Source organism: Pelodiscus sinensis, chromosome 1 (assembly GCF_049634645.1).
Source record: "Pelodiscus sinensis isolate JC-2024 chromosome 1, ASM4963464v1, whole genome shotgun sequence".
Lineage (NCBI taxonomy): Eukaryota > Metazoa > Chordata > Testudines > Trionychidae > Pelodiscus > Pelodiscus sinensis.
Genome location: NC_134711.1, coordinates 299,164,824 through 299,185,834, shown reverse-complemented (window position 1 = coordinate 299,185,834; position 21,011 = coordinate 299,164,824). Strand labels below are relative to the sequence as shown.

Below are 21,011 nucleotides of genomic sequence, written 5' to 3'. Positions count from 1 at the left end.
GGGCCCTGGGCCCTAGTACCATTGTGTGTCAACTTTTTTTACCCAGCATGTCTGAGTTTGGTTACCTCCAATTCTTTCTTCAGGGAATGTGTGAGCAGTGGTATGTAGTGATCAGGCAGCTTTCTTAGAACAGAGATATTGTTTGACAGCAGAAATAAGCCATTCGAGAAAAAAACAGATTTTAAGGGAACAAACAATGAAAACACATGTCTCTTTTACTGATAGGCTTATCAACCCTTATGATAACTTAGGCAGTCCTAATTTCTTCTGGAAAAACTTAAAAAACAACAAATAGTCTAGTAGCATTTTAAAGACTAACAAAACATGTAGATGGTATCATGAGCCTTCGTGGGCACAGCACATTTCTTCACATGAAGAAGTCATCTGAAGAAATGGGCTGTGCCCACAAAAACTCATAATACCATCTACATGTTTTGTTAGTCTTTAAAATGCCACCAGACTATTCGTTGTTTTTTAAGTTTTTCCTGTTAGACTAACTCAGCTACCTCTCTGAAACTAAATTTTTTAGGCACCTACAGAGGGTCCCATGTTTCAGTCTGGTTCCCCCAAACAACCTTTCACCCCTTCTACAGAGAAGGGCCCTTTTAACATTGCCAGAGTGTTGATGTGTTATGTGCTTTTCTGTCCTAATCAAAACCTGTTTTGTAGAGTGGCTTGAAAAGGAGGCAAAAATCAAAGCAAATAGTTCTGATGTTGTCCCTTAACAAAGCTTAAGTATTTGATAAGTGGTGGCTATCTTCAGATATTTTTCCTTCTTGCTTATTTTTCCACCTGTATTAAACTAATAGCATATGTCTACACTACAGCATTAATTCGAGTTATCTTAATTCGAAATAGTTAATCCAAATTAAGTTAATTTGAATTAATGCATCTACACACAAAATGCAGTTCGAATTAGCGTTTTGCTAATTAGAAATAGCGCGTCCACACTGAGTGGACATTGATTCGGATTTAAGACCGGCCGGAATCAGGTCAGGGGTAGGGCATCAGGTCAGGAGTGTCTTTGTGTGGCTGTTGCCTGAGGCTATCTGAGGCTTGTGCTTAAAAGGACACACACACATGTCCCAGGTGTCCCTGTTTGCTTGCCTGCCTCGCTGAGGGACAGCAAAGCATTTGTGTCTCTGCATGCTCTTGTTGCCCTCACTTGGGACATCACAGCACTCTGCAACATGGAGCCAGAGCTGCCCCTGGGTACTCTGGTGCTTCTCGTGAACATGTTGCTGCAAGCCTGGCTGCACTTTCTGTAGGCTGTCATCCGGGAGGTCCATTGGGGGGCTGTCAGTATCCAGGAGGCCCTGCAGGAGAGCTTCCACCCTGAGGAGCACTAAGAACCTCCCTGGTCTGCCCCACTGGAGGCTTGTACCTCATTCCTCCCTCACATCCTTCCACTTAACCCTCCCCCCAGCCCCACTTCCTGATGTCAAATAAAATACATGTATTTTCATGAACACAAACTACCTTTATTTAATAAAACTGGGGGTGGAGGGATGAAACTCTGGTGAGACTAGGGAAAGGAGGTGGGAGAGGGGAAGAGAGAGGGTGGGAGAGGGGAGGGGGAAACCTTGGAAGAGGGAGCTGGAAGGGGAAGCAAGGGGGAGGGGAAGCTCAGGGTTGGGAGTCTCGCCAGACCACCTTGATTTTCATGCAAACCTGCTCCTGGGATCGCATGTGGCCTTTGGTTGCCAGGCTGGCAGCTATCCTGCCATAGACGGCCGCGTTCCTCCATATAGTACGGAGATCATGGACGTTGGGGGCATCCCCCCCCAAACCTGAGTAAGGTCCACCCTGATCTCCGCCCTGGACCAGGAAGGCACCCACCTTTTCTGGGCCCTGGCAAGCTCCTGGGAGCTGGCAGACTGCTCCTGGGGAGCGGTGGAGGGCTGGCTGCCAGTGGCTTGCTGGCTCATGTTTTGGGGCCACTGGGTCAGGGGCAGTGACTGCTGGCTCTGTGCTGGCAGGCTTGGAATTGGCACAGGCCCTGTGTCCAGAGTCAACCCCTTTAAGGGCTCTGGGGAGAGTGGAGGAGGGAGAGAAGTGTTCTTGCTTGAGGCTGGAGTGGTCACCAGGGCACCCTGGGAAGGCTGGAGGCCCCCTATTTTGAAATAAGTGTCTACACAGCACTTATTTCGAATTAGCTAATTCGAGTTTGGTGTTACTCCTCGTAGAATGAGGTTTATCAAATTCGAATTAAGTGTCTCGCTATTTCGAATTAAATTCGAAATAGCGGTTTGCCTGTGTAGACACTATTAAAGTTAATTCAGAATTAACTTGGATGTGTAGACATACCCATAGTCACACAGAAAACAATCCAACAACTAAACTAACGTATGATTTTCATAAATTATTACAAAGCAGCTCCAAACCTCTCACATATGGCATCTGTTCTGTTCTGAGTTACAACAGTGTTAATCTGGAATAATTGCTACTGGAGTAACTTCAAATTTACATTGATATAACTGAGAGAAGAATTTAACAATCTCTGTGTGTGCTGTTGTTACACAAGTGCTCTATAAAAGAGAGAGATCTGTTTGAATGTAATGTTTAAAATTGCCAGTAGGTGGCACTAAAGAATATGCAGCATAGTTCCCTGTATTGTAGAACTGATAAAACTGGTTGTACACTGCACATGTCCTCTTGTGTGTAGTTCATTTTGTGCAACTCTTAACATAGAGGGGACGAGAAGGTGGTGTGTCAAAAAAAACAGGGCTTATTGTGAGACCCTACCTGTAACTCTAACTACAGCTTTGGACATTATGTAAACTGTTAATCCAACAAGCATTATTACCTGCAGGATTTTAATCTTAAAAGAAGATTAGCAAACTCTACTATCCATTCCCCATATGCAACACACAGATTCGAATGAAGCATCATGAAACAAGGTCTTAGATGTGGAACTAGCCACTGAAATTGCAAAATGTTGTTTTTAAATTGTACCAGGCTTTGTTTTTCTGCCTCAGTTATCCTCCAGGGAACACAGTGTATTGTCAGTCCTCTGTTTGTCATTTCCTTAGACATATGAATGTAAGCATGAAAGATGCTGAAGTTTTATAATATGGAAAATGGTTTATCCTATACCAGAGATCATTTTTGTGTTCCCTTTGGTTTTATTGTATTTCCAATAGCATTCGCTGTTACTGAGTCTGAGAATTACAATTTAAAAAAATTGCAAGTGCTAAAAATAAAAAAGGCAAACAAATGGGAAAATATTCCACCTTAATGGATTTACAGCTATAAAAATTATTTCTGTAACAGACAAAACCAGTCAAGGAACCGGACCAGAGACCATATAAAGAAGGCTGGTGACAGACTTTGCCAGGCCCTGGGCAATGGGCGGGGGAGGGGAGGAATTCAGTTCTGGGCCCCCTGGAAGGGGTGGAGCCTCAGGAGGAAAGGATGGGGCTAGGAGCAGCCAGTCTTCAGCATTGCCTGGACAGTCCACACCTCCTGCAGCCAGTCCCCATGGTGGGCTCCAGAGGCAATTTAAAGGGCCTGGGACTCCTGCCTCTGTGGTACTGGCAATAGCAGCCCATAGTGCCAGGCCTTTTACATTGCTGGACCTTGGGACAATTTTCTCTTTTGCCCCATCAGCAATTCTGCCGATAAACAATAGGCTCTCTGATTACAGTTCTACTCATCATGATTCTGGCTTGCTCTTAGCTCCACTTTGGGGCTACTTGATGAGTGCAACAATATTCTCACCTTGTTAAGGCTCAAAAATTAAATTCCTGTTTGTAAGAACAGGTAAAACATCTCACAAATAACATGGTGCTGTAAACCAGAATAAGCGTCATATGCCAGATTTTAGGGATTCGTCTGCTCATGAGTGAAGTACACCACATGCAGAAGGCCAGAAGATTTGCAGAGTGCACCTATATAGCCTTGTGCTGGCCCTCATCAGTGTGGGAATTTCACCTCAGTTTGCATGTGCAGAGCTGCATCTTTGCAGAGCCACACGGTTGGTTAAATGTATAACTGGCCACGTGTTCGCTTAAATGCTCAGTTGGCACACAGCATCATGATAGCTTTGAGCATGCCATAGGCCTGTGGGATTGTGCACATGCAAAATTCCTATGCAAAGCTTTCAATATCTGGCCCAAAAGTAATATTGAAAAAGTATTTGTGTTTTGCCATGCTGTTACACGTCTTATAGCCATGCTTCTGTGTGGTTGCAAATAAAGTAATGATTGAGTTTATTTTTTTAAAGCAGGTTTGAAGAAAGAAGTACAAAAAGATCAAGATGCAAATAAACCCACTGTGTCATCCCCTAAGAGATTAGCAGTATCAGCAACCAAGCTCCATTCACCAGGTATTTATGAACCACAAGAACTCTCTTTTGAGGGAAGATTTAAACTTGTCGAATTTGCAGCTCTTGTTAATAGACAAACATCTGAGACCCACTATTGTTAAAAGAAGATTGATGGTGTCCAAGTCTCATTAATCAGGCAACGAGTGCAGGTGGCTTCATCATAGTCATACATGAAGTGAACAGTCTTATGTTCTCCCTGGTAGTAAAGTAAAACCATCTGTCTTCCAATACAGAGTCATGGCTGTTCAATGTTTAAAGGCACAAGGATCATTTTAAAATATTATTTTTACTTTAAAAAAAGAAAACCAATATAGTAACTAAATCCTCCATGTAATATAATCACCAACAGTAACAGTACACCACTTAATATCTGAGGTCACTGACGTGCAAAAGTGTTGTGTTTCCTAGGTTATTTCTGTAGCTAACTGGGAAATAAAAGATGATCTTTAGAAATAATCTTCAGAGAGCTAAAGGGAAACTGTCAGCTTAACCATTAATGTTGTAAACAACCCCCTTACTTTAAGGAGTTACCAGTAAAAACTTAGATCCAGCTAAAATCCTTTCTAAAAATCCAAAGTACATCTCATTGTTTATGCTTTTTAGGCCACATTTACACCTGTATTTAAGCACCTAATAGGCAGAGGTGTGCTGTAAATCTGTACCTGTGGGCTTGATCCAAACACCATTGAAATCACGAGCCCATTTACTTCAGTGGGCTTTGAATTAAGCCCTTTGGGTATGTCTACACTACCCCGCTAGTTCGAACTAGCGGGGTAATGTAGGCATACCGCACTTGCAAATGAAGCCCGGGATTTGAATTTCCCGGGCTTCATTTGCATAAGCCGGGCGCCGCCATTTTTAAATCCCGGCTGGTTTGAACCCCGTGCCGCACGGCTACACGCGGCACGGAGTAGCTAGTTCAGACTAGGCTTCCTAGTTCAAACTCCTCGTGGAACGAGGAGTAACGGTAGTTCGAACTAGGAAGCCTAGTCCGAACTACCTAGTTCGTGCCGCGTGTAGCCGCGCAGCACGGGGTTCGAACCAGCCGGGATTTAAAAATGGCAGCGCCCAGTTTATGCAAATGAAGCCCGGGAAATTCAAATCCCGGGCTTCATTTGCAAGTGCGGTATGCCTACATTACCCCACTAGTTCGAACTAGCGGGGTAGTGTAGACATACCCTTTGATTTCTTAGATCAGACCTTTAAAATCACTGAAGTCAGTTTCACTTTCAGCTTCTTAGTGCTACTGTATTTGGGTTAAGAAGAGTTCAAGGGGGGAAATTGTGTTTTCTCTCTCTCTATATATAAAAGCTTTTCCTGAAGGACAACTAAGAGTATGTCTACACTACAGAGTTAGTTCGAACTAACGGATGTTAGTTCGAACTAACTTTAATAGGCGCTACACTAGCGCTCCACTAGTTCGAATTTAATTTGAACTAGCGGAGCGCTTAGTTCGAACTAGGTAAACCTCATTTTACGAGAATTAAGCCTAGTTCGAACTAGCTAGTTCGAATTAAGGGCTGTGTAGACCCTTAATTCGAACTAGTGGGAGGCTAAGGCTTCCCAGGTTTCCCTGGTGGCCACTCTGGCCAACACCAGGGAAACTCTATGCCCCCCTCCCGGCCCCGGACCCCTTAAAGGGGCACGGGCTGGCTACGGTGCCCGTGCCAGGTGCAAGCCTGCCAGCACCCAGCCAGCAGACCCTGCACCTGGCACGGATCGAACCAGCCACCCGATGCCCCCCAGCCCTCCCCCTCTTCCCGGGACCAGGCTGGCGGCTCCCGGGAGCTTGCCCAGGACCGCAAGAGGCGGGCACCCGCCTGGGCTAGTGCGGACATCGTGGACCTCGTCCACAATCTCCGCACTAGGCACAGGAAGGTGGCCGTCTAGGGCAGGAGAGCTGCCAGCCTGGCCATCCAGGAGCAGGTGTGCATGAAAATCAAGGGGGTCCACTGAGACCCCCGACCCTGAGCTTACAATGGCCGTCCTGGGTCAGACCAAAGGTCCATCTAGCCCAGTAGCCTGTCTGCCGACAGCAGCCAACCCTAGGGACCCTGGAGGGGATGGACCGGAGACAGTGACCAAGCCATTTGTCTCGTGCCATCCCTCTCCAGCCTTCCACAAACTTTGGGCAGGGACACCACTCCTACCCCCTGGCTAATAGCACTCCATGGACCCAACCTCCATCACTTTATCTCACTTCCCTTTAAACTCTGTTCTAGTTGTAGCCTTCACAGCCTCCTGCAGCAAGGAGTTCCACAGGTTGACTCTTTGCTTTGTGAAGAAGAACTTTCTGTTACTAGTTTGAAGCCTGCTACCCATTCCTTTCCTTTGGTGTCCTCTAGTCCTTCTATTATGGGAACTAATGAAGAACTTTTCTTTATGAACCCTCTCCACACCACTCATGCTTTTATAGACCTCTATCATATCCCCCCTCCGTCTCCTCTTTTCTAAGCTGAGAAGTCCCAGTCTCTTTAGCCTCTCTTCATATGGGACCTGTTCCCAACCCCTGATCATTTTAGTTGCCCTCCCCTCTCCCAGCCTCTCTCTTCCCCTCTCCCACCTCATTTTCCCAGTCTCCCCCAGTTTTGTTCAATAAGGACAGATTCCATTTTTGAACACAATTGTCCTTTATTTTGTACATCAAGAAAAGGGGCTAGGGAAGGGTAAGTGGAAGGAGGTGAGGGAGGAATGGGGCATGAGCCCCCGATGGGGAGGACTGGGCTGGCTCTGTGGGCTTCTGGGGGTGGAAGCTCTCCTGCAGCCCCCCAGTTGCCCCCTCTCCCTAGATGGCAGCCTGTGGCAAGTGCAGCTGGGCTGATGGCCGAGTGGTGTGATGTTCCCAGTGTGGGCATTCCGGGCACTCCAAGCCAGGACTGGTTTTCAAGCGGGGCACCCCTGATAACTGTCTGTCCGGGGTGGGGGTCGGGACCCTTTAAGCACAGCCCTTGGCTAGCCTGACACAGCATCTCCACGCTCTAAGTCCTCCTCTGATGCCCTGCCGGCACTGCTTCCGGCCATCCTTAAGCCCAGTTCAGGGTCCACTTAATGTGGACTTGCTAGTTCGAATTAGCAAAACGCTAATTCGAACTAGTTTTTAGTTCTAGACGCGTTAGTTCGAATTAGCTTAGTTCGAATTAACTAATTCGAACTAAGTTAGTTCGAATTAGCGCTGTAGTGTAGACATACCCAGAGTGATGTCATCACATCACTCTGTGTCCTGCCTGACTCCTCCCTCCCACTTTCCCAGTCCTTGGCTGCTTGTCCCTCCTCCCCCTTCCCTGGTGCCCAGGCCAGAGCGCGGGGCCTGTCAAGGTGCTGGGGCGGGTGGGTGGAGAGGTGAAAGCTGCACAGCCACCCCTCTACCCCCTTGAGCACCAAGGAGTGTGGGCAGAAGCCATGTGGCCCCTCCCAGTGCTGGGGAGGGGGCAGAAGCTGTAAATCACACAGCCCCGCCCCTCCCCTCCCTGGTGTTCAGGGGATTGAAAGGCACATGGCACTGGGAGCCACGAGCTGTATGGCACTGCATGGCCACTCCCCTTTCCCTCCTCCCCAGTGCTTGGGAGGGCAGAAGCCATGTGGCGCCAGGAGCCATACAGCCCCATCCTTCCCAGTGGTGGGGGGAAGGAGGAGTGGAAGCCTCACGGCACCACGAGCAGTGAGGCATGAGCTGCTTGGCATCGGGAGTCATGCAGCCCCTCTCCTCCTGCCTGGTGCTCAGGGAGGCAGAAGCCATGTGGTGCCAGGAAGCATACAGTTCCTCCCCTCCCCACCGCCTACTATAGCCCTAAATTAATAAACAAAAGAGCATCTATCTGCCTATTCACTTTAGTGACTTACCATTGACATCATTTAAAACACACACATCAGGATTCCCATATTTGTAAATACACTGCAGCAATTCTATCGCATGTCACCCCCAGCCAACAAAACGAAAGGTTAAAACCAATGAAAGGTTAAACCCAATCTTCCCTTCCCAGCTACTATTCCTCCTCTTCTTCAGATGCGTTCAAAGATAAGCATTCAAGTTGGCTTAGATCATGTGGAGTCAGGGAGTGAGTTCTAAAGGGAAGGGCATCTTAATGAAGAAAGCCAGGCCAGCAGCACCCCCTTATTTATAGCATAGGGGCTCCAATTTAAGCACCTCACTGGTTAAAGCTGTGGTACAATGGCCCAGGAAGAGCTGATTTAAAAATAATTATTTCTGATAGAATTGTAAAGGAAGTTACTGGAATGTTTGCAATGGCTTTTGTAATGCTTCCTGCTTTTAGAAAGACCTAAATTTCCAAATTCCTAATAATTTTCATTGCCTTAATGTCTGGGTGCCCAACCTGAGACAGGTGAAAGGGCCCCGATTTGCATAAAGGGCTAAGTCCTTGCCCTCTGATGATCAGGTCCTTGTAGGGTGTCTCAGGCAGTGGGCCCCAAAATGATGGCACCATAAAATCATCAGTCACTTTTGAAAATTTAACCTTGATTAAAATATAAGTGTTTTTTCAATGGCCTTTTGCTTCCTTGAAACAAAAATAATAAAATAAAAAAAGAAAATAGGATGCTAGGAATTATTAAAAAGGGATAGAAAATAAGATGAAGAATATCTTACTGCCCCTATATAAAACTATAGTACGCCCACATCTTGAATAATGCATACAGATGTGGTCTCCTCACCTGAAAAAAGATATTTTGGCATTAGAAAAGGTTCAGAAAAGGGCAACTAAAATGATTAGGGGTTTGGAACGGGTCCCGTATGAGGAGAGGCTAAAGAGACTGGGTTTTTCAGTTTAGAAAAGAGGAGATTGAGGGGGGATATGATAGAGGTATATAAAATCATGAGTGGTGTGGAGAGGGTAAATAAGGGAAAGTTATTTACTTGTTCCCATAATATAAGAACTAGAGGACACCAAATGAAATTAATGGGTAGCAAGTTTAAAACTAATGAAAGAAAGTTCTTCTTCACACCATAGTCAACCTGTGGAACTCCTTGCCAGAGAAGGCTCGGACTATAACAGAGTTTAAAAAAGAGCTGGATAAATTAATGGAGGTTAGGTCCATAAAAGGCTATTAGCCAGGGGGTAAAGAATGGTGTCCCTGGCCTCTGTTTGTCAAAGGCTGGAGATAGATGGCAGAAGATAAATAGCTTGATCATTGTCTTCGGTCCACCCCTATGGGGCACCTGGTACTGGCCACTGTCGGCAGACAGGCTACTGGGCTAGATGGACCTTTGGTCTGACCCAGTATGGCTATTCTTATGTTCTTAAAATAAAGAGCAAGGAAGACTGTACTGTAATTAAAGTAGTCTTCTGTGACAGCATTGTGAAAACTTATCACACTGTTGACATTAGTTATTAGCTAATGTGCTGTGGATGATATTTATTCATAGAATGACAAGGTTTTTTTTTCCCCCTTCCATTATTGTACTATTCAAATACAGGCAGTCCCCGGGTTACGTACAATATAGGGACTATAGGTTTGTTCTTAAGTTGAATTTGTATGTAAGTCGGAACTGTCTCCAGATTCAGCCGCTGCTGAAACTGATCAGCGGCTGACTACAGGAAGCCCTAGGCAGAGTTGCTCTGCCCCGGGCTTCCTGGAATCAGCCGCTGATCAGTTTCAACAGCGGCTGAATCTGGATTCCTGGGACAGAACAGCTGGGACGCTGCCGGGTAGGTCCCCGCAGGACCAACCTGGCAGCACCCCAGCTGCTCTACCCCAGGCATCCCGCAACAAAAGCCTGGTCTGCTGGGGGGGGGAGGGGCGCACTAGCTGCACCCCCACTCTCCCCCCAGCAGACCAGGGACACCCGAGCAAAGCCGCGGAGGCGCAGACGTCCCGCCGCCTCTGTGGCTTTGCTCCTGTCTCCCTGCTGTGCTGGGGGAGTCCCCCCTAGCACAGCAGGGAGACCCAAGCAAAGCCGCACAGGCGGCGGGGTTTCCCCACCTCTGCGGCTTTGCTCCTCTCTCCCTGCTGTGCTGGGGGGGAATCCCCCCCAGCACAGCAGGGAGTCCCCCCCCAGCACAGCAGGGAGACCCGAGCAAAGCCGCACAGGCGGCGGGGTCCTGCCGCCTGTGCGGCTTTGCTCGGGTCTCCCTGCTGTGCTGGGGAGTCCCCCCCAGCACACCAGGGAGACCCGGAGCAGCTTTTCTCGCCCCGGAAGATGCGGTGGCGGGACCGCTGCGCTCTGGGCTGTCCTGCCGCCCGTGAGCTCCGGGACGAGAAAAGCCCCATTCGTAAGTGCGGATCCGACATAAGTCGGATCCGCGTAAGTCGGGGACTGCCTATATACACACTCCATACCACAGAGTTGTTTTTTGGCTGCCACATAAACCACTATTGCTGCCACAGAAGGTGTGATTATCTGGTTTATGTTAGCAGTGGATCTGCTCTTCACAGTTTGGATCAATATCTGAATGTGGATTTCCCCAAAGCTCTTGTGAAAGTGTGTTTAAGAACTGAATATTCCTAGACCTCCATCTAATCCAGCACTATAACCCTGATCCTGTAATTTCCACCAGGGCTGGGAGAGAAGGGGGCTTTGCACAGACACAGGGATCTATCCACATGAATGTGATTTCAGGATTAGAGCCCTTTCTCTATTTTAATTATTTCGAAGGTGCCTATCATTGTGGTAGCTAACATTGTCCAATTGGCTTATCATCAGTTTCCTCAAAATTACTTCTTCACTTTCCTTATCTAAATACTGGAAACTGGAGATAAAAATGTATTAACCCATGTACCATATCTAAACCTTCATGGACTGTATTAAATATCTCTGGGTATTTGTTACAGTATTTTATTTCAAACACTGAACTAGAAAAAAAAGTGCTAGGAATTTTGACACTCTTAATGATTCCATGATTTCTGAGTGTAGTGGCTGTGGTCCTGCTTTTCCATAGCACCCCATATTATAATTGATGAATGGATGCAGGGTCTGGGCCAGCATCATTGGCATATTTCCCATCCTGTGCAGAGCAACAGAACATAAACATCAATGGGCAGAAGCAGTTTAGTGAGCTGCTTTTCAAACCCAGACAAACTAGGAAGTTCAAATTTATCCCTGAAGAAAATATCACTGTTTAATTTACAACAACTTATGCCATTGACAAGGACAATGTAGAGGTGCGCATTTCCAAGGTTGGAAGGCAGGGAAAATTTACAATGGAAGTAGACAATTTGATAATTTGTATTCATTTAATCTTGACTGATTTCAAGGTGATTTTGTTTTTTCTCTGTGTTTGACTTTTGTTGCATTCATCTCCATGGTGTCTAAGATTTTTCTATTGAAAATAAAAACAAACACAGTTATTAAATATTTCTCTTGTGTTAGTACCTAGGGCATGTCTACACTGCAGTGTTATTTCAAAATAGCTTATTTTGGAATAATGTGGCTACACACAAATGCATTTCGAAATAGCATTTTGTTATTTTGAAATAGCGTGTCCACGCTGAGTGGACTCTGAATCACATTTAAGGCTGGCCAGAACCAGTTCCGGCAGGGCACCAGGTCAGGACTTACTGTGTGGGGCTGCTGCCTGAGGCTATCTGAGGTCTGTGCTTAAAGGGCTCTCCCCCCAGACAGCCAGTTCTCAGCTTTCCCTGCTTGCTTGTCTACCTCGCTGAGAGACAGCAAAGCATTTTGTCTCTGTGTGCTCTGGTTCCCTCACTCGGGACACCACAGCACTCTGCAACATGGAGCCGGAGCTTCCCCTGGGCACTCTGATGCTTCTCATGGACGTGTTGCTGCGAGCCTGGCTACACTTTCTGCAGGCTGCCATCCAGGAGGTCCATTGGGGGGTTGTCAGTATCCAGGAGGCCCTGCAGGAGAGCTTCTACCCTGAGGAGCACTAAGAGCCTCCCTGGTCTGCCCCACTGGGGGCTTGTGCCTCATTCCTCCCTCACGTCCTTCCACTTACCCCTCCCTAGCCCCCCTTTCTGATGTCAAGGGAGGGAAAGAAGAGAGGGAGGGGCTGCATGCCATTGGAAGCCGGGCTGGCTGCCCAACACACCCTGTTGTGGGGGAGTGGGAGGAGGCTGCTGTGCCGCACCAGTGTCCCCATGAAGTAGTGAAATGTCCAGCAGGGCTTTCTGGGATTTTTCACTACTTAATGGGGCACCAAGACAGAGCATTTAAATTCGGGACATATCTAACTATGAGTTTAACAGGAGTATTGTTGTGATGATAAAAGTTCTTTCTTTTTTATTAACCTGGTATTGGTTCAGTTCTGTGTCCTGGAAAATCTGTCTGTGGGATCTGCATGCCTCAAGATAAGGTTTTGGGGTACTTTTGTGGGCCCCCACTTCTGCATTCATTGTGCCAGAGTGGGGAATCAGTCATGACAAACTGCCAGAGGGTTTTCTCTAGCACCCATTACTATAGGTAAGTACTACATCATAATTTGGGCCCTACTGAATTCATGACCATGACAAATGTGTCATGGACCTTGCAATCTGATTTTCCCATCTCACTATTTTCCCAATCTGACTATTGTAGGGAGGAAGGCTCCTACTGTGTACCAGGCTCCAGCTGCTAGTCCAGTGGGACCAGGAAGGGATGGGAATTCCTTTCCCCACATGGGATGCTCCCAAAGGGGTCAGACCCACCTCCAAGAACTTCCGTGATCATAGGGAGCTCTGCAGCTGTTGGTTAGCAACTCAACTTTGAAGGCAACACAGCCACAGAGCTTCCTGCAGCAGGGGTAGGTTCTCAAAGGTTGGTCTGACCGGCTCCTGGAGAAGCCCTTGCAAGGAAATAGAAGTCCTGTCCCTCCTCAGCACGACTGGACTAGCAGATGGAGTCTGGTGCATAGTAGAAGCCCTGCCTGGGTCTCCCCAGTCCTTCCCCAGCTATCGGTTGAGAGTTCAAGAGTTAACTCTTGGGCTATTTGGAGGAGGGGACCATGGTGACCTGGTCAGTTGTCCCCCTGTAAGGCCAATCCTTTCCCCTGCAAAAAAGTGATGACTCCCCAATACCCTGCAATCCTTACTTCTCCACTGCTACTGGCACTGGCTTTAGAGCTGGGTGCTCAGCCAGCAGCTGCTGCTCTCCAGCTGCCCAGCTCTAAAGACAACACCACCACCAGCAGCACTGCATAAGTATGGGTGGCAATTCTGCAACCACCCTACAACCTCCCTTTGATTTGGGACCCCCGCTGTGACAGCTCTGTGAAATTTGAGATGTAAACATCTGAAATAGTGAAAGTGACTATTTGAAAAATCCTATGACCATGAAATTGACCAAAGTAGACCATGAATTTCATAGGGCATAATCATAATGTACTTAATTATGAAATGTTGCAACCTCTGGCCTCTTTCTCAGCCACATGTTGTGTATACAATTAATTGTTAATTCTGGAGGGATTTAGCTGTCATTTGCAGATATAAGAACTTGACTGGACATTCAAAAAATGGTAATTAAGCATCTACAATATCTGAAACATAGCTGCAAATACTTGTAGGGTCCCAAAATGTCAGTGCTGGCCTATTAAACTTTATACTGTCACTAGTGTGCAGACAGACTGTCCTACAAAAATGACAAGTGTTTTCTGTTGCCAGATTGCTAGAAATGAAGTCAGTGAATTCCCTGAGAATTTAAAGTTCATGAGGCTTTTGTGTTAAAATTCTGTTTGTTCTTCTTGACAGTTGTATGAAATGTGAGCTCACTCATTTGTAACATCGGTTCAGAGTTCTGCATTGCTGTGTGAGAGTGCTATATATTCTTTTGTGCTTAGGTTTCATTTGTCTTTTCAGTGTAATAGCTACTGAATTAAGGATTCTTTGCTGTCACCCTTTGTGGTGAAGGATAGTTGGAGATGAATGTTCCATTTTTATTTTTACATTTAGCCATGTATCCTCCTTCCCTTTTCAGCCTTCCCTCACAAACACATGATCCTTTTTTAGCTTTCCCTTTCACAAATACACACGCTCTTCTTCACCTTTCCCTTCCATCCACACATTCATGGAATGTACGTGGGCATACACACACAAGTCTCTCTTCACTTCTGCTTTTCTCTAATACCACCCCGCACATTCAGTCTGGATGGGGTACATACTAAAGTAACACCTAAGGGAGGTGGGAAGAACTTAACTAGGCATCTGAGATTTTCTTCTCCCTATCGCTGATGATAGCCTCTGGGACTAAAGTCTTTGGCCACTGAGGAAAGGAGGCATAAGGCATCTTGCACAAAGGATTTTTTTGTGCAAAACGGACCCATCTGTACTGCTTGTTTTTGCGCAAAATCCTTTTGCGCAAAAAGCATCGGCAGAGATATGCAAATAACAGCACGACAAATGCTAATGAGCGCTTCATTAGCATACTGTCTGCCAACAAATACCTGCAGTGTAGACGTAGCCTCAGAGAGCAGCAGCAATGGGGGGAGCACGAGCTAGTGCTGGGGGTAGCTGGCTTAAAAGCCGGTTCCCCTCTGAGCACTGTCTCTATGGGGAGCAGGGGAGGCAGGGAGCAGCAGGGAAATGGCGCGAGTGGGGATTGAAACAGTCCTGCTCGCACTGGTCTCACTGCTGCTCCTCTCCCTTTGGAATGTACAAGAACCACCTGTGTCTTTTGTACGTTTCAAAGGAAGAGGCGCAGAGGGGAACCTGTGCCAGCAGGGACTGCTTTGCTCCCCACTAGAGTGGGTTCCTGCTGCCTCGCTCCCTTTGAAATGTACAGGAGCTGTGGGCAGCTCTTGTACATGTCAAAGGGAGAGGTGCAGTGGGATAGCGATGGAAATTCCATCGACTACTCAATTAGCTGATTAATTGAAATTTAACATCACTAGTTTAATGGGATATAGAGAAGTCTCATCCATTGTACATTGCTAATTGTAACTGTTTTGTAACTGGGTTCCTGCCTTGACTCTGTAGATGGGGTCAATATAATGGTGATACTGAAAATGTCTATGTATATTAGATCCCCAATGTCATTTTGTTTTCACGGAGAGACATTTTAAACCCACAGCAGTCCAATTCGTGGAATGGGGGAAGAAACATTCTCTGGTGTGAAGTCTCTGGAGGGCAGGTTGTCTGTGGCTCAGAAAAATGAATCAATGTTTTCAAAAGGCTCAGAGCAGACCTGAACCCATGACGAGCCAGTGGAGTTCAAACCCCCATCTGCAGGTTGCCAGCAATGAGTTTTGCCCAGGGCTGCTGTCACTGTGACTGCCTCCCCTCGCACTTTCCATAGTGACGGTATCAGGAAGGCTGCTTATACTGCACAGGGATAATACACACTTCAAAAAAATGGGAAGTGATTATAACATTTAAGCACTATCTTTGCAGATCTTTTTATATAGAACGGCAAAGGAATTCCTGTGGGTTGGCTTAGCCATCACTTTTTCCTCAAAGGTTGGGTGGCGAGTCAGTCAGTCAAAGGAGAGTTAATTATAACTCCTAGAGAGGAAGAAAGCACAGAAGTTTTTAAGTTCTACTCAAAAAAAGTAACTGTGAAAATAGCATATTGGGGGCTCCGTATGGCTTGTGTCTCAGTGACTTCAGAGCAGCTTTTCACACTGCCAATCCTACAAACTCTTAGCACTGCCAATCACCTGGGTTTCTTTCTTCCTCAGACATTATCCCCAGTTCTAAAAGTGCTGCAGTTGAAAATAGGCTATCGGTGATGGGTAGGCAGTCCTATTTTATTCATTCTGCTTCCTTACTGACATGTGTGCAGCTCAGTTGTCCTCGGTTAGGTCCACACAACTGTGTTTGCTCCCATAATTGGAATTTGTTAACATATATATAGATGAGGCACAAAAATGAATAAAATCCAGCTTGCTCTTTCTTGGCTATGCTGGTTTAGCAGGCAGGAGTGTCATTTATGAGGGATTGAGGGCAGTAGCCCCGCTCCCAAGCTTGACCCCCTGGATTTCATGTTTCAGGTCTGCTTAAAGTTGCATGCCCTGACTCCAGAGGCAGTTCTTAAACACAACAGTTTGGGTTGCTTGCAGCTCTGCCTTTGGTGCAGGGAGTTTGTTATAAAAAGAGGGAGGGGCAGGCTGGTTAAGAATAACAAAAGGCTGGTTAAAAAACAACAACAGATGGTCTTGTAGCACTTTATAGACTAACAACACATGCAGAAAACTCATGATACCATCTACATGTATTGTTAGTCTATAAAGTGCTACCAGACCATTTGTTGTTTTTTTTCTGTACAGACTGAAGCTTCAAAAGGCTGGTTATTCAGGTAATTGAAGGATCATTAGATCATTATGAAAACATTGCTGGGAACTCTACTTAAAAGGGGGGAGTGTAGGAATGACTTTTGTGCTTCAGGGATCTGCATTTAGATCACTGCTGCTAAACTTCTCATAAATGTTCTTGAAAAAGGGGTAAATAGTGACTAATCCAAAACTGATTGCAAAGAGTTACAAAGGGATCTCTCAAAACTGGGTGATTGGGCAACACCAAAGCAGATGGAATTCAGTGTTGATAAGTGCAAAGTAATGCGCATAGCAAAATATAATCCTAACTATAGATACAAAAATGATGGGGTCTAAAATAGCTGTTACTACTCAAGAAAGAGATCTTGGAATCTTTATGTATGTCTAAACTACATGGCTCCGTCGACGGAGCCATGTAGATTTGTTTGTTCAGCAAAGGGAAATGAAGCCGCGATTTACATAATCGCGGCTTCATTTAAATATAAATGGCTGCCGCGCTGAGCCGACAAACAGCTGATCAGCTGTTTGTCGGCTCAGCACGCTACTCTGGACGCTCCCCTGCTGACATGAAAGCCCTTTATCAACCTCCCCGGTAAACCTCATCCTACAAGGCATAACGGGGAGGTCGATAAAGGGCTTTCAGGTCGGCGCGGGAACATTCAGACTAGCGCGCAGAGCCGACAAACAGCTGATCAGCTGTTTGTCGGCTCAGTGCGGCAGCCATTTAAATGAAGCCGCGATTATTTAAATCGCAGCTTCATTTCCCTTTGCCGATCAGCCTAATCTACATGGCTCCATCGATGGAGCCATGTAGTTTAGACACACCCTTCGTGGATAGGTTCCTGAAAACATCTGCTCAATGTGCAGTGGCAGTCTAAAACCTAAAAAGCTAACAGAAATCATTAGGAAAGGAATAGATAAGATAAAAGTAGCATATTGCTTCTATATAAAGTCATTGTAAGCCCTTGAATACTATATGCAGATCTGATCACCCCACCTAAAAAAAGGAAAAGGTACAGAAAGGTTACAGAAAGGACAACAGAAATGATTAGGGGTAAGGAACAGCATCCATATAAGGAGAGATTAACAAGACTGGGACTTTTCAGCTTGGAAAAGAAATCACTAAAGGGTCTAGAAAAATCATGTACAGTGTGAAAAAATAGAATAAGGAAATGTTATTCATTCCTTCACTAACCTCACAAGAAGCTGCAAAGGGGAGGGAATAGCTCAGTTGTTTGAGCATTGGCCTGCTAAACCCAGGCTTGTGAGTTCAATCCTTGCAGAGGCGATTAGGGGCAAAAATTTGTCAGGGATGGTACTTGGTCCTGCTGTGAAAGCAGGGGATTGGACTCAATGATCTTTCAAGGTTCCTTCCAGTTCTAGGATATAGGCAATCTCCATTAATAAAAAGCTGACCCAATTAAATTTATAGGCAGCAGATTTAAAACCAAAAAAGTGACAAGGGATGGATCATAATGATTTCCGCTCTGGTTTATGTCTTCTGAAGCACTTAGCATTGGCCACTGTTGGTAGATAAGATACTGAGCTAGTTGGACCTTTGGTCTGATGTTTTTCTATAGAGCTGAAATGTCTCTGACCCCTTGTTATAACCCACTAGACCCCCCCCCCACACACACACCTCTTCTAGAGCTGAAAGAGAGCCCAGGAGCCCTGATGGGGTCTCTATCTTTCCCTCCCCCCCCCCCCCCCCGAGTTAGTAACAAAGTATACATTAAAATTTTAAGGCTAACCAGTGTCCCTTAAGTGATATGCCACAAGATGTCAGAATATGTTAGTGTTAGAGTTGAGTGGGTCTAATATTTATTTAATTTTGGTCCTAGGCTTGTACTAAGCATACATATACAGTAACAGATTATAGTCTTGGGGTGTTTTTTTTTCATCTTGTAGGACACCCTAAACAAAGGGCAGCTGTTCCAAAAAATGGATTTTCCACCAAGGCAGATCTGCAGACTCGAGAGGCTGAACGGCAGTTCATCCAGCAGTTGAAGGAAAAGTGTGGCAAGCAATCCAGGCAATTCAGCTGTATTCAAGAGGAACTTAAAAGAGCCAGTCGTGGCTTCGATGTCTTTGCTGTAACAACACAGTATTTCTTTTGGAAGGTAAGTACACCCCATTAGAAAGCATTCATGAGGGTGTTTATTGCTATGTCTCAATACTAGTCATCTCTGTGAGCTACTCATTACTCCTGCCTCATTCTAACTCTGCTTTTGAGAGCTAAGGGTATCATTTCATTGTAACGGTTGCTATGAGAAGAGTATTATCATTAAGTACCATGTGGCTGAGAATCGAAGATTGGTGCATCCAGATAAAGGAGAGTACTGTAACTGATTCCTTTATATTGAAGATGGAGGGCTTAGCAAGATATCAATTGAAATCAAGGGGAATCTAAATGTGCACATAAGGAACAATGTGCTGCGCACATGTAAAATTCTAACTTTTCTGCTGTGCCACAGATTTGCTCCCATCTGGTTTAGATAAATATCCAGATTTTGCGAAGAAACGCAGGATCTTACCGGAAAAAAAAAAACACTCTCTGCCCCCTCCTGCCTATTGCTCAATTCCCAGCCAAAATGCTCCACTGGGGTAAAGGAATATACACAGGATTGGTATCCAGTCTCTGAGTTCCAGTCAAGCTTCTTTCGCAAAGAAGCTTCTGTAGGGCTCGATTGTGCACCTGTTCCTCAGTCTGAGTGGGAGTCACTCTAGGAAGTAGTCCCGTTGAGTTCAATGGTACTGATTACACAATTGCTGCTGTTAGGGCTAGAAGCTGCAGTTTACTCAGCATTGGGGATGGTACAGAGCTACATCACCTCAACAGTGGGAAGCACTAGGAGCTATCATGTTTAGGAGGCACCCTCCAAATTCTCCAGTGCACTAGTCCTATCCTACAGGACAATAAAGAGGTCAGGGATATGGTCCAGCTTCTTCCCTACCTTTAGGCAATTTGCTCAATGAAGGGATGAGCAGTTCCTGCTTACAGTGATGTCTACTGGGATTTAGTACTTGTGCCATCAGGCAAAGGGAGAGGCAAGTTTCCTTGCATGCTTTCATGCTGAATTTGTGCAGATTTGGCCTGTGACAAGATAAAGATCCTCCCTCAGACAAAAACCATACAGTTAATTTAGGTACAGGGTAATATTCTATTTCTCTTTTAGATAAAGGCTGTATTGCAGTGTGTACACCCACAGGGATAGAGTTAAGGTTACATGTGCAACCTTAAGTTTGGTATGTCCTAATTTTTAACTGACTAGCCTAACAACCTTAAAGTTGCATGAAGTTTGAACTGTAAAGTTTCATGAACTTTTTTTCCATTTAATATACACTAATATGTCTTGACAGCCATTCTGAGAGAAATGTCACTGGTCAGTGATATCTCAGTTCCTAGCTCCTCTTTCACTGGACAAAGTGTTTAAAAAAATAATAACTGTTGTAAAATTAGTAAGTACCAAGGAATTTGTAGCACAAATTAGTGCTAACTATATACCCACCATGTTACAACTAAAGGAGACCACCACTTTGCTATCTAGAAGTCTAGATAATCAAATGTTGTGATGACTCAGAGAGCAAAGGAAAATGAAAGCAGTCGTTCTTACATAGGCCATTAGCCACTTATGTAATGACTAATGATTGCTATGCCTGTGCACAGCTGTATTTTAATTAACTATTAATTAGCAGATTAATTAGCTAAGGTCAAATTTTGCCCTCGGATGTGTATGTATAATTCCTATTGACTTCAGTGCATTTCAAACTTATCTGAAACAGGGTAGTTCCTGCTCATGTTTTATATTTGTAACATTTAATTCTGTCCTCAGCTGATGTGCTAAGGATGTAATTGTGATGGTATATAACGTGGAGTAAAGAAACTACTGTCCGCTAGGAATTGAGCTAAGTTCATTATGACATTTTGCACAATACTAAATTAACAGCCTTCTATGACTTTGGTCACTACTGACCTTCGCCAGCTAGATTAGCCTGATAATCAATTACATTTCTGGCCCAGTTTCAAGCCCTGTGTTGAATCCAAAGGATATTCTTGTTTGCCTGTTAGAAAAGGCAATACCACCATCTACAGGACAGTAGCCTCAAGTGACATGGTTTGAAAAGGAATTCCTTATTTAAATAGACAGTAAACAAGCATATGTCTAAATATTTCTTTTGTATGTCTAGATAGAGCTTTTCTTGCAGAACACTAGCATGGCCATGCCACCCCAGTGCATTGGAAAGCTCTGTGATAAAGGCATGAACTCCTCCTCTGCCAGTTTCAAAGTCTGAAAAAGAGTGGAGGGGATCTTGTTAACAAGCAGCTCCTGGTTTCTTTAGATAAATGAGGAGTCTATGTCAGAAGATACAGAGCTTCCCAATCTTTTTCAAATACAATTGTGCAAGGAATTGTTTTTTGTCTTATGTGTAGGGATTTTATTATTTGAGCTTCCATTTCATCAAGGAGCTGACATTTCTTTTTATTCCAGTTAGGAACAAATTTGAAGATTTTTAAATTGACTGATAGT

General features: G+C 45.3%; 1 protein-coding gene across 2 annotated transcripts in view; it reads left to right on the top strand.

Moving 5' to 3' along the window:
- Positions 1-21,011, top strand: part of MTUS2 (microtubule associated scaffold protein 2) — a 458,817-nt gene that overhangs the window by 364,447 nt on the left and 73,359 nt on the right. The window contains exons 6-7 of one of the 2 annotated variants that reach the window (XM_075919209.1): positions 4,229-4,327; positions 18,391-18,602. In XM_075919209.1, the coding sequence (XP_075775324.1) occupies positions 4,229-4,327; positions 18,391-18,602 (311 nt within the window). Of the gene's footprint in view, positions 1-4,225; positions 4,328-18,390; positions 18,603-21,011 lie in introns of both variants that reach the window. The other variant, XM_075919208.1, reaches the window with a different exon arrangement.